The sequence below is a fragment of the Diospyros lotus genome, chromosome 8, assembly GCF_014633365.1.
Source record: "Diospyros lotus cultivar Yz01 chromosome 8, ASM1463336v1, whole genome shotgun sequence".
Lineage (NCBI taxonomy): Eukaryota > Viridiplantae > Streptophyta > Magnoliopsida > Ericales > Ebenaceae > Diospyros > Diospyros lotus.
Genome location: NC_068345.1, coordinates 30,887,362 through 30,902,123, shown reverse-complemented (window position 1 = coordinate 30,902,123; position 14,762 = coordinate 30,887,362). Strand labels below are relative to the sequence as shown.

At 36.5% G+C, this 14,762-nt stretch overlaps 1 protein-coding gene across 1 annotated transcript; it reads right to left on the bottom strand.

Moving 5' to 3' along the window:
* Positions 1-6,206: 6,206 nt before the first annotated feature.
* LOC127808748 (thaumatin-like protein 1b) lies at positions 6,207-9,200 on the bottom strand. The gene is made up of 3 exons (XM_052347333.1): positions 9,045-9,200; positions 8,259-8,955; positions 6,207-6,935 (listed from the first exon to the last, which is right to left on the bottom strand). The coding sequence occupies exons 1-3, from the start codon at positions 9,109-9,111 to the stop codon at positions 6,728-6,730; spliced, it is 972 nt and encodes a 323-aa protein (XP_052203293.1). The 5' UTR covers positions 9,112-9,200; the 3' UTR covers positions 6,207-6,727.
* Positions 9,201-14,762: the final 5,562 nt, after the last annotated feature.

The following is a 14,762-nucleotide window of genomic DNA, read 5'->3' as shown; positions in this document are numbered from 1 at the left end:
GGTTATTTTTCTCTCGATCAAGTATCTACAACTCTTCATCAGTGGTCTTATTTACCATTAAGACACAAGCCTATTCTCAAGCAAATTTTCATTAGCAAACAAATTCTCATCCTCAAGCACATTTTCTTTTTCTTGCCTCACCAAAAGTTGTGACAAATCCAACTTTGTGTATTGATAGCGAGGCAACTAATATCTCACTCCTGAACTTCATTATGTTCCTCAACATTCTGTTTATACTGGTTCAAAGAAGGTTGCTATAGGTAATGGAAATACTGGTTCAAGCGTGGTATTTCTCATGTTGAAAATGTTATTATACACTGTCACACAACTCCTTTCAAGCCTATTCATCTTAATCATGTTCTACATGTTCCTAATATCACTAAAATTCTTATTAATATTTCCAAGCTTACTAAAGATAATGATCTTATTATTGAATTTACTGCCAATCTTTACTTTATTAAAGACAAAACTACAAGGAAAACTCTTTTTACGGGGGTTGCTAAGAATGGATTATATCAATTCTATTTTGTTGATCCATCTACAACTGCTGCTGGTTTATAATCTCTTCTCACCACTTCTTCTTCATCCCTGCACTTGTTGGTTGTCACTTTGCCACTTCATGTGTTACATTTGCTATGTCAAAGCTTTTTTTCACTCATTCTTGTAAAACTAATAAACATGCCAAAGTTTTAGATTCTTAGGTTTGGCATGCAAGATTAGACCATCATTCTTCTGTAATTATTGGCAAAGTACTCAATAAAATACATCTTTCTTGTTTTATGTTTTCATTGCAATTTTTGTGATGCTTGTAAGCTTGGAAAAATGCATCAATTTCTCTTTACTTGACTTGATATTACAACTCAATGTCCTCTTGAAATTGTGTACCTAAACTTATGGGACCTGTACAAATTCTTTACTGTGAAGGCTATTGATATTACGTTGCATTTATTGAGGGTTTAACACGTTGTACTTGGTTATATCATTTAAAATAGAAATTAGATGCTCTTTCCACTTTTATTGATTTCCAAAAACATGTTGAGCTTCAGTTTAATTGCAAAATTAAGACCTTTTAATTTGATATGGGTGGTGATTATCAATCCTTTTTCCTTATCTTTAGAATCTTAGCCTTCTTGTTCGTTTTTCTTGTACCTATACACAGCAAAATGGTGTTCCAAAAAGAAAACACCATCATTTTGTTGAAACTAGGTTGACTTTACTTTCTCATACTCACATTTAAAATTCTGGTTAGAGTCATTCCAATTATTTGTTCTTTAAAACAATTGGTTGTTCTTGTTTTCCTTATTTCGGTGTAATTCTTATAAGTTTGATTTTCATTCCTCTAAATGTGTATTTCTTGGCTATAGTTTGCAACGGAAGGGTGCCTTTATTCTAGTGGTAGAGTATGTTTCTCTTCATGTTGAATTTAATGTGTTTTGAGTTTCTTTACACTCAACTTTTCCCTTCTTTTTCTCATTCCTCTCTCACTTGTCACTTTCCTTCTTATTCCTTTGTTTCTTCTCAATCTTCTCCTCTCATATCATCTTTATTGTCTTTTCTCAATTTCCAACATCTTTTTCTTCATCTTATTTACATTCAACTTCTTCTTCTCTTCTCTTGTCTTCTCCTGCTTATTCTTATTCTTATTCTTATTCTCTTACTCTTATTTCTACAAGTGTCCAAAACTCTCATCTTATGGTTACTCATGCAGGGTTAGAATCTTGAAGCCAAAAATGTACACTTTCAATTATGTTTTACCAACTGCATTCCTTAGTGAACAAATGCCTTCCATTGTTCTTGTTGCACTTTCTAATCCCAAGTGGTTTGTAGCCATGACATATGATTTTAGAGCTCTTCAATCTACCCATACTTGGTCTTTGGTTCCTTATACTGCTAATATGAATGTAATGGGTTGCAAATCGGTATTTCGTATCCAATATAATCTCGACGGTACCATTCTTAGATATAAAGTTTGATTGGTTGCCAAGAGATTTCACCAAATTGCTAGCCTTGATTACCATGATACTTTTAGTCTAGTTGTTAAGGCACTAACCATTCGAGTAATTTTCTCTCTAGTTCTCACTTATAATTGGTCAATTCATCAACTTAATATTAATAATGTTTTTTTCAATGGCGAGATCTTCAAGAATTGGTCTTTATGGAGCAACTAGAAGGGTTTCAAGATACAAAGTTTCCTTCTTATATTTGTTACCTTAACAAAGCATTGTATGGCTTGAAACAAGCCCCTGGAATCTGGTTCCACAAACCGTAACAAGCTCTTCTTGATTGGGGTTTTTAGTAGTGTCTATATGATGTTTCTTTATTTGTGAGGAGTTAGAATGATTAAGTCATTACCTACTTGATGACATAGTTGTCATAAGCTCTGATTCTACTTTGATTACTCATCTTTTTTATGATCTAAACTCTCAATTTGCTTTGAAACACCTTAGTTGTAGTGCCATTCCCTCCATGTGGGAGGAATTTTCCATTTGGAGCGTCCACCTAGTGACACCATCTTTAATTGGGTGAGTTCACCCATTGGAAATAGATTTAGCAAGAGCGACCACCTAGGTAAGCATCGATCTGGGTGAAATCCACCTAGAAGAAGGCTAAGATACAAACATTATTTCCTCCAGGAGGAAATCAACATGAGGGTAGTCACGACCCTATCCCATTGGGCAGCTAGCTGCATGGCTCACTTATATTCAAAGGATTCCCGAGGGCGTGCAAGTTCTCTAGGAGGATTCCTCTAATGCCCATCCTACAACTATCACCGCTATGACTTGACACGTGTCCTGTATGAGATTCTTGGGGCATACACTTATAAATACCCTATTGGTTAACAGAAAAAGGTATTCTACTTAAGGTAAACTGACATCATCTAAACTAAGTACCACACACTACTCACCTTACCTACTCTGCATACACTCTACCTGGAGGGACCTTAGTGTCCATCCGGAGCAGCTTCCTTCTTTCGATACTAACTTTAACATCGAAGGGCATATGCAAGTGAAAAATCCTCGCGTGCCTTCTGACCTCTGTCTATGATTTTAGTTCACTTAGAGCAAAAGGCCTTTATCTAGAATATCTGAGTCCCAACCCAACAAAGACTTTGTACATCCTCCCAGAGACACCTTCCTCCCAAGGAACCCATTTTTCTCGGAGTCACTTTCCTGTTGGGGGACCCATTCCTTCCGGAGCTTTCTTATTCCCAGAGAACCTTTCCTCTCGAAGCTACTTTCCTTCCTAGGCACCCTTCCTCCTTGAGCCAGTTTCCTTCCAGAGTCATTATTCTCCCGGAGCCACATTCCTTCTAAATGACCCATTCCTTTAGAAGCATTCCACTTGCGTAGATCAAGACCAGCAACAAGTGCCATAGCCGAACACAATCTCGAGCTAGTAGGCAAAAACAAGAGGTATGCTTTGCTAAAACTTGGACACTCCCACATCACAAATTCTAATTGTTGTATTTTGACAACAACATTAGTTGAGTTAGTTATTTTGTAGATTTTGAAGCTTATCAAGATTCCACAGGTCTTTACTTACCCCAAACCAAATATATTTAAGATCTTTTGTGAAAAACTAGACTCTAGGATTCAAAGCCCTGCTCTACAGCTTTGTCTTGTAGTTTAATTCTTACCTTTACTACTAGTTCACCATTTTTTTAGAAGAATTCATAACTAACCAAAAACAAATGGACACAATCGTTTTTAACTATTTCCCTTTCAGCCACTCAAACAAACTAATTACACTCTATAGTTACTCTTTTTCAAGAAAGATAGCTAAACTGGTAATGTAGCACGTCAAAACTGGCAAGGTCAAAATGTTATAAAATGACAGATTTGTAAAATTAGTTAGCATGGTCAAATCTGGCAAAATGGTTATAGAATGTAATTAATTTGTTTGAGGGACTAAATACATTTTTTTTTTTTGGGAAGAGGTTAAAAACAAATTTTCTGCTTGGGACATGGTTAGGTTGCGTTCTCTTTGCTTTTCAATTTTGAGTTTTTAATTCATTTTCAGTTTTCTGTTTTGATAGTCTGTTTTTAGAAAATTAAAAACACATTCTCTTTGTTATTTTAAAAAATTATTTTTCAAAACAAAAAATTAGAAAACGCGTTCTCTTTGAAATTTTGAAAATATTTTTTAATGATATATTTATTCAATAAATTTGATTATTAAGTAAATTATAAATATTTAATGTTAATATATTATTAAAAAATATATACATTTTAAAGTTAATGAATTTTATAATATTTTTCCATTACAATAATAAAATATGAATAAATAAATGTGTTTTGAGTTTAGAGTTTATTTTAGATAAAAACACTCAAAATAACTTTTTGTTGTTTTGAGTTTTCTTTACAATTTTTTTTTTTTGTTTTCAAAAATGTATTTTTAAAATCAACAAAAAGAACGCTTTTTTATTATTTTAGAAAATTAAAAACAGCCAAGAGAACGCAACCTTAGTTTTTGTAATTTTCACTTTTTTTTAATTCTTCCCTTTATGGCCACTAGATCTTCTTCAATATCTTTGTGAACTCTTTGGGACCAAAAAAAAAAAATATATCTTTGTGAACTCGTCCTTGTTATCAACAAATTAATTGAGCCAATTTCTGTCACAACCTATGGATGTTCATTGGTTAGCTTGTAAACACGTCTTGAGATATTTTTAAAGGTGGCTTGTGTGTTCTTGATGTAAATCTTATAATTTGGGGCTGAAAGAAACAGTAGGTTGCTTCTGGTTCTACTAGCACTGAGGCGGAATAACGATCTCATGCTTGTGGTGCCATAAGATTTTTTTGGCTCAAGTCTCTGCTTGAAGAATTGGGTTTTGTCTCTTGCGGGTTGTCCAGTGATTTGGTGTGATACTCTGTAGACTTGTTGATTATGCCACACCCAAGCATGTGGAAATTGATCTTTGTTTTGGTACAGAAAAAGAGAGAGTAGGCAACAAACTTGTTGAAGTTGGGCGTATTCCTTTTTGACTTTCAAGTTGCTGACATTTAACTGAAGGGTTATTCCTTGCTCAGTTTCAATTTCTGCGCTCTGAACTCAACATGGAGCCCAGATCACTGTCTCATTTTCCTGTCCCTTTGGCTGTTTCCTCAATTAAAATTAATCACGTTACCAAATTAATATACATCACTAAATAGTCTGAATGCAATCTCTCTCTTCTACGGAGCTATAGCTTAGCTTCTTTATTTCTTTAGGTAGGACCCTTTAACAAACTTCGCAGAGATTTAATGTAATGATGTTTAAAAATTGTTGGTATTTTTAAAATTTAATGAATACTATGGTCATTGTGTTTGTTTGATGGGTTGGAAGAGGTTGAACTAAACCAACACTACATCTGAATGCAAGATGTTATGATTAGAAGAGGGATAATGATGAAGGAGCAGACGGCCGGGGTTGGTCAGACCCGCTGGGCGAGTAGGCAAAAGCTTAGGAAGCGTAAGAACATAATTAATATGACATTATGACTTTAAAAAGTGAGGGATTAAACCAGGAGCGGAGCAGAGCAGTCCCCTATTGACAGACAGCTGACCCCAATCTTCTACCTCAATTACCTATATACCTAACTAGCAACAAAATTTGTCACTTTTCACTAGCCAATTTACGTTATCTTTTTAATGTTGATGGAATGTTGACGGTATCTTTTTACGTTATCTCTTCACTCTCTGTTGGCAGATGCAATTTGAGGCAATTACTTTCCCTTCTAACTCGTCCATTTATTACATGAATAATAATGAATGGAGAAAGCAGCAGCAAGTAGCATGCAAGTTGGTTCCTCATCAAATCAAAGTTCACGGGCCACATTCAATAATTTTCTCATGCTTTGTTTGGACGTTCCCATCATCTTCTTGATAAATTGAAGCAAAATTTTAGTGGGTGCCCGTCCATTCATGACATATGATATGATTCCCCCATTAATTTTTAAATTTTTAATTAATGGCATGCATCTTGCTCACATCTCTCATCATCATCATCCATATAAAATGCTTCACTTTTATTATTATTATTATTATTGGTTTTTGGATGTATCAATAAACCTAACAGAACAGTGCAATAACTCATAATAAATCTGCTATCGTACTGGACTGGAACAGGAGTTCATCCATCCTTTTTCCCTGAATTTTTAAAATTGCGTTGTTTGGTTTCAGTAATAAAAATGGAAACATTTTCAACATTATAATGACTTATTTAAATTATCAGAATGAGGTAATGCTTCAATAATTGAGAAAATTAAAAAATATTCCCTATTCCTCCTCCATGATTGAAACCATCGTCTGTCGGACGACAGCGAGATAGTGCCAAAGAAGAAAAATAAATTTAGGCTACCAAAAGGCACATATACACAAATCCATAAAAATTGATCCCCAAACCCAATCCAACAAAATGAATTCTCATCCGCATACCTGCCTGCCTGCCTTTTTCTATAAATAGAAATAATAAAATTTCCTTCTTTAAAAATAAAAATCCCTCTCTCTGCCACCCCACCCATCCCTTGAAGCTTTTCCTTTCGTGTATGGTCCTCCAAATGGTCACCACCTTAGCCCAGTCACGAGGCTTTTCAATGTGACTCAGCCCCTAAGGACGGTGGCTCCTTAGCCCAGTCACGAGGCCCATACCAGGATAATAACGGCGGATTGAAATGCCGACAAGAGTTCATGGGGGCGGGCGCCGCGCATTTGGAAGGTACTATTAATTCTGCTGATGGCCCGCCTGCCTATACCAGCCGACGAGCCGGCCATATCGCGATTGCGACGCCGACTGTACCGGCTATGGTTAGAAGAGATCCAAACCCGTCCTTGAAGGTAAACGGTGACGATGCGCGATTCGTGGCCCATGCCCCTTCGTACACCATCGAGCTATCCATCGTCGGCGAGTTCGGCGACGATGACGATGCAGGATTTCCCCCCTCCGACGATTTTTGGCTGCGCAACGAAACAAAAGCAAAAAACGAATGCTGATCAGATATGGCGAAAATTTACCAACACATAAACCATATTAAAACAATTAATAAATTTCTCTTTATTTAAACTGACTGACTGACTCTTCAAATCGTAAATCGTGATGTGGGAGAATATATTATATATCAGATCTAACCTGCTGGCTGCTGTGCTATCATCGTGTATTTACGATTTGAATATTCACGATTAGTGAAAGGTAATCTCTTTTTAAATTTTAAATTAATCAAAAAATCAACGAGGCATGTGAATTATAAGTACATTTTGATGTCGGCATTTAGAGAGGTTTAGTCCTAATCCCGCTGCTGTAACGCAACTGGAAAGAAAGCATCATCCTATTCCATTCCTAACGACGCAACGGGGATGGGGGGGGGGGGGAAACATGGGCACATGCAAAAATCATGTGTAGAGATAGATACAACAGAGGAGTGGGATCCGCAGTGAAAGCGCGCGTGAGATGTCGTCGGGGCACTTGGATTTTCATGTGGGTATGAACCAGATTTTCTCGAGAAAATTCGACGGGAAAGTCTGACTGGGAAACGCCCACTTCTAAAGAAAGAAAGCGATGGTTCTCTTTCCATTTCTGTTTGTTTCTAATTGTAATGGGAACTGCACCGCCCACGCCCTTTGTTATTTTTTAAAATAATTGCTTAGTTTAATTCAACTAGCTAGCACTTCTATTATTATACCAACCCTGTAAAACAACTAATATTTATTAATATTTTGAGAAACAATTTGAAAGACTTTTAAGTAGTTTAGTTTAGGGAATTTTTTTCAAAATAGTATTGATTTCGACTAGAGGATTCCACTTTTACAAGAACAAGAATAGGCCAACCCATAAGTATACCCTGTTGATTTATTAATTATTAAATATTTTAAAATTTACTAAAACTCTAATAAATTTAAAAATCTAATTAAACTCCCCAAATTTTAGCCTTTTTAAACATGCGAGAGGATAGTATGGACATTTTCCCTCTGCACTTGCACAGAATTCGAAACTAGGTAACTAACCGTTATGGGCACTTAAGTTACCAAAATGCCCCTGAACGAGGGAGAATAATAATAAATAAATAATAGTAGTTTATTTTTACAAATAGCATTAATTTTCAAAAAAAAAAAAATCTACCTCGTTATAGTAATATAGTAAGGATATTTTAGTCTTTTTCCCAATCTATGCACAGAGATCTAAACTAACCGTTAGAGCCCCAGAAAAGTACTGAAGGCACGATTTTAACCTTGGAGTTGAACCAGGAAAAGACGGCTACCGATGGGATTTGAGGTAAAATTCACCTGGCTCTCGGGGAAGGACAGAAGGTGATGAGGTAGTCTGCGGCGCCAGCGCAAGTGAAGGTGCTGCTCTTGTCGTCATAGGCGTAGCTGTAGGCGCGTGGGCACGCTTTCTTGAACAGCTGCGCGTACGAAGATGGCTTGCACGTGTCGGGTGAGCCATAGGCGCCGCTGCAACAGTACTGCGCCTGCCCGAACGCCATACACGCGCTCTTGCACGCCACGCTCTCTCCGGCGCTCGACACCCTCAGCTCCGACGGGCACGAACCGTTCAGGTCCACCACACACCCCGTGCTCGTGCAGTTGGCCCCGGTGCCGCCCTGCGGCACCACCAGCATCGGCAGGTTGTAGCCGTCCACCAGGCTCACGTCGTAGAAGTCCATCCCACCATAGCCGTCCAGCGTGAACTCCGCCAGCGTGGCTGGAGGCGCGGCGTTGTTCCCGGCGCATTCCACCTTCCCGGAGCCGCAGTCGCCGGTGATGCAGGAGAACTTTCCGGTGGAGGAATCTTGGGTGCAGTGGGTGCGGCCCCACAACCGGCCGCCCCACGACGACGGCAAGTTGACGGTGCGGGACTCGTCCCTCTGGAGCGCGAAACCGGTGGTGGAGAGCTGTGCGATTCCGGCGTTGGACAAAATGCCTGGCCAAACAGTGTACTCGCACTTGTTGACAATTGTGAATGTTGCCGATGAAAGCACCCCTGCAAAACAAATGGGTCTCGTTAATTGTTGTCAATATTAAGGAGATTTGGTTATGGGTTTCGTCAATTGTGCACAGTATTACTACTACCTGATACCAAGAGATGGAGGATTGTAAGCATCATTTGCAGGGCAACTAATGACAAAAAGTGAGCCATTTGAGATATATGTATACAAGGAGTCTAAGACGCTGATTTCCGGGAATAATTGTGGACGAGGGGGTATATATATAGAGAGTAATCCTACTGGTCCACCCTCAACTAAATTACAAATTAATCTATGAGGCAATTACTAACATGCCTTCAATTTTAGGTGGAGTAGTCAAATATATCTTGAATTTTAGGTTAATTTTTAATTTTATCTTGTTTTGATATTTATTTTAATTTGGTTATCGAACTTTCACTTTTATTTTAATTTTATCCTCGATCTAATAAGCGTGTACTCAATTTTACGTGACTGCTGATGTGATAGTTGATGTATCAAATAACTAACAAGTAAGCTAAAATGACATTGTTTATGTCTTTTTTTTATCATTGAGCACGGCCAAAATGACGTCGTTTTGGCCGTGCATAGCACCCCTCCGGTTGCATAAGCAAATCGCCATTGATTTGCTCCACCTGACAAAATGCCATCGTTTCCATCCGGGTTACTTTCCAATTGAAATGCCTAGTTGACCTGCCCTCCGTCGTCTGCAGCAGCCATTTGGGTATCAAATCCACTAACGTTCGAGCCAATGTTCCCTTCACCATAATGAGCCAGACTCTGAAAACCAACCAAGAATGACAATGGCGGCGATGGCCGGGGAAAATGGCTAAAAATATCGGTGTTGCAGCTAGAAGGACTATCACTTGTTGATTTAGGTCCAGGTTCGGTCTATTGATCAGCCGCCATGATATTTGATTTTAAGGTGTTGTTCTTGCTTCTCTTGTTTCTTCGGTAGCCTCTGCCCGCTGGGCCGTTCCTTAGGGCACCGCCTCGGGTCCAATAGCAGCGACAGGCCTTGCAGAAGTGGTGAGGTCGTCTTTCTTCTCTCATCGTCGGTCACCTGAGGCCTCAACCTTTTGGTCACGTCAGCCATGTCGAGCACGAAGCTCTTCAGCCATGGCAGTGACTAGAGGTCATCGACCATGCCCATTACAATGCCGAGATTCGACTTGTGGCTGTGAAGACTTACCTCAATCAGTTGGCTAAGACGATGACCCACATTGGTGAGCCATCGGCCAAAAAGAGATAGAGAGCCATCATCCAGAAGGGGACACCAATCATCAGCCATAGTGTAACTTATCATGATAAAAATCAAAGAAGGTTCATCTCTTAAAACAATTAGCCTTCTAGCATTCAATTATTAGGTAACTTAATATGTAACTTTGTATTATCTTCTATCATTTAGAAGGTAATTTAATATGTAATTTTATATTATTAGTAGACAGTTTAAAAATAATATTTATTATTAATGTTATGAATAAACAGAGATAGTAAATCTCCACACACACAATCAAAATCAAACACTGATGATATCGACAAATCTGACTGAGAGTCTAAAAACAACACAAAACATATTAAAAGCATAAACGGACAAGAGGCACACGATTTATAGTGGTTTACCCCAAATAGGGGCTACGTCTACTTGAGCTCTGGTGAGAAGAGCTCACTTCACTATATATATTCGATTCGATTACAAAGAAATCGAAACCAAAAATAACCTTGGTTCTCTATACAAAATGCTCAGAATCACTAACAGATTAAGAGCTTACCTTAGATCAAAAAATCAGAGAACACATATAGACAAGAAGACGAACTGTACAGAAATTTACAGAGAGAGAGAAAGAGAGAGAGAGGGGTCGCACGAGAGAGCAAGTGAGAGAGAGAGAGAGAGAGATTGAGAGAAGAAAGTGAGAAAGTGAGAGAGATGAGGGAAAATTTGAAATAATTGGTTTTGGGTCATTCTTTATATCGCGATATCTCGAGGATGGATTTGAGGGTGGCCGAATAGCATTACTTTCCCTCTCTATATATATAGAGAGGTGTTGAGTGGGTCCCATTTTAGTCTGGGCCCTTTGTGTTAGAATTTGGGATCGATAATAAACTACAATAAAACCATTAATTATACAAATGAACACATAAATTTAACGTAAAAATTCAAATTGAAAAAAATCACAAACAGAAAGAATAAAATATCACTAAAATGATATTAGTACAATAAAAGTAATGTTGCCACACTAATTCCAAGATAATGGGTACTTATTTATAGAGTTAACACTTATCAGTAAATGTATACAGGAAATTATATCCTACTCAGAAGATGAGCTAAAAACATAAGTCTTCAAATGAGATAAATCTCAATCATAATTAAATTTAACATCCTAATCATAGTAAAATTCAAAATCTTAATCATAGTCAAATTAAGAATCTCAATCATAGACAAATTTAAATTCTGGGTCACAATTACCACAATCTCCACCTTGACACAAAATTCAAATATGAAATTATTCAAAAAAAAAAAATTTCTGACAAAATCATGAAAAGACGAAGACTAAAATGTATGTACCTTTGAAAGAGTTTAATATTTCTCTGGGTATATATTTTGCAATACAATATTGTAATGGATCAGTATTTTCTTTTAGACTTGACTTAGGGCTTGACTTAATCTGAGACGAAGACTAAAATGTATGACTCTTATCAATTTTAAGCTCTACCTGAATGTTAAAACTCTGCTAACATGTGGGTTTTGATTCGTTTGTAGATGAATCACGAAGCATAGCAATTTCATAAAAAATAACATTTCTGCTAATGACAACTTTTCCATCATCAACGTGAACAAATGCAGGACATCTAAAAATTTTCAAATCAAAATAGTTTGCAGAGTACCAAATCATACCTTTTATGAACTTTTCTTATAAATAGCAAAGGAATGAGATCAATTAACCAAAAAATATGCCATCTTTGACATTAGTTAAAGTTCTAAGAATACCATCAAACACCTTAATTTTAAATGTTCCAATGCTAATAATTTTATAAGGAGAATTATTTTCCATCAACATATCACTAGTGGTCAAAGTTTTATATGTTGAAAACAGATCCTTATTAGGAGACATATGAAACATACATGCTGTGTTAAAGATCCAATCTTCACAAGGCTTGGTAATTTCATTAGTTACCACCATAAGTTTCTCATCACTACTATTATCTTTAACAACATTGGTTTCACCTGAAGTCTTTGGTTGTTTTCTTTTTTGGTCAACTTCTTGTCTCTTAAATTTATTCTACAGTTTATAACACTATTTCTTGATGTGTCATTTCTTACAATAATTACAGGTTTTATCTTTATTTCTCGACTTGGATTTACTTTTTTCTTTGCTTCCAAAATTTTTATTATGTGTTCTCCCTTTAATCAACAGACACTTTCCTTGATTTCAAAATTTCTTAATAATTGCTTATCAATTTTCTCTTTCGAGAGAAAAGTATCATAAACTTCATCTAAAGTGAGAGTGTCACGATTATGGAGTATGGTGTCTCTAAAAGTTGAATACGAGTCAGGTAGGGAACACAAGAAAATTAAACATAAATCTTCATCATCATATTTAACCTCCATACTTTCCAAATCAGAAACAATTTTCTTAAAAGTTGTTAAGTGGCTTTCAATAGACGTACCTTCTATCATTCAATGGGAATATAACCTCTATTTGAGATGCAACTTATTGGTCAAACTTTTAGTTATACACAACTGTTCCAATTTCAACCATAAAGTAGCAGTGGTTTTTTCTTTCAAAACTTTTTGTAAAATTTGATTCAATAAAGGCAGATGTATCTGAGACAAAACCTTATGATTCTTGCGTTGTTTTTCATCAATACTCCATGATTTTGGCATTTTATCAATGTTTAAAAGTGTATTATCTAAATCTATCTATGCCAAAATTACACGCATCTTAACATGTCATAGTGAGAATCTAATATTCTTGTCTAACAATGTAATATCATACTTTAAGGTAACCATTACGAAAATCAAATAATCCCAAATAATGCCAAACAAAATACTAGGATAACAGATCTGAGTAGTAAATCTTGACAAATTTGGGCTGGACATATCTGGCGAGTTGGATCTAGTCTGATGAGTCAGATCTGAGCTGAACAAATCTAAAACGGATATGGATTTTGGTAGGTCGGGCGAAACTAGACTAGATCATCCGAATCTAGGTCAAGCTGAAGATTGGCTACAATGGCGAAGAGCACCGCGATTGGACGATGACAGGCAATCAGAGAAGATGAAGGCAAGGCGATTGACGATGGAAGTAAGAAGGTTCATCGACTACGATGGCGAGGCTGAGGGAGTCAATGATGGACAAAGTCATCGAGGACAAAGGACATAGGAAACTGACAATGATGCTTGAAAGTGTAACTAACGTGAAACACCAATCGACGATTGGAGAAGAAGAAGTGGGAGTGGACGACAACGTTTGATGAAGGGTAAGGGTGTCGGCGGTCGGTCAATGGGGGTGAAACGATAGTGATTGATGGTTGAAGGAGACACTGAAAATGACCATGATGCGATCGAAAACGATGACTGGGAATAGGGTTCATGGCGACGACGAAAATAGGCAAACCAACAATCGACGGCAGCGACTAAGTAACTTGAAACCCTAACACAAGATGAAGAAGAGTTGATGATCCAATAGCCGATGGTTTGATCCAATAGCTATGATACTAGTGTGTTAGGATTTTATATTGATAACAAATCACAATCAAATAATCAACCACACAAACGAACATAGAAATTTAACGTAAAAAACCCAAATTAAGAAAAATTACTGTAAAAAAGAACAAAATATCACTAAGATGATATTGGTACAACAAAAGTGATATTGTCACTCTAGTTCTAAGATATTGAGCACTATTTATAGACCTAATATTTATCCGCAGATGTAACACAATAAATTATATTTTGATCAAAAGATGAACTAAGAAGATAAGTATTCAAATAAGATAAATCTCAATCATAATTAAATTTGACATCCTTATAATAGTCAAATTTAAAATCTTAATCACGGTTAAATCAAGAATTCCAATAAGACGAATTTAAATTCTAAATCACAATTATCACACGCTGATTGTCTTGCATGAAAGTTGGAGAGTAGTGTGTGTTGTTTTTGGTTTATTTTTCCGACTGGAGTCTGGACCATTTCTTCTTCCTTGCACTCCCCTTATCCTCTTTGAAGTATCACTTTTTGGTGTTTTTATACATCATTAGATGATTGCGTGTAGCGTTTTCAATTTCAAAGTAAATAGATTTACTAGCTATTTTTTGGTAAATATAACAAAGCAAGAAATGTTATGTCCAATCGTGTACTTTTCAGCTAGCATTTATAATGTTTAGTGATCATACATACAATAAAAGTCACAAAATATGAGTGTTATATTAATTTTGCTTTAGCTATGTGACTTGTGGCTACGTGAGTGAGTCCACTTATCAGCTATATTGCGTGCTTATTTGGAAATTCTGGACGTGTAAAGCAGCAAAGCATATAGATTCGATATCTTTACGTGGTTTAGATCACAAATAAAATACAAAAAATTAGGAAATTATTGATACTAATATTCCATTGGACTATAGTCCTGTAGTGCATACCAACTCCCAGTAATCCTAATATTCCATTGGACTTCACATACTTACATCCATAAAAGAGGATATATTGATAAAGAATTATTTTTTGGGTTCTTGATATAAATGATTTTTTTGAAGATATATATTTGTATCTTCATTGACATTGATAAAGACTTACAGTATTCAGGAGTGTTACCATTTGATTTTTAT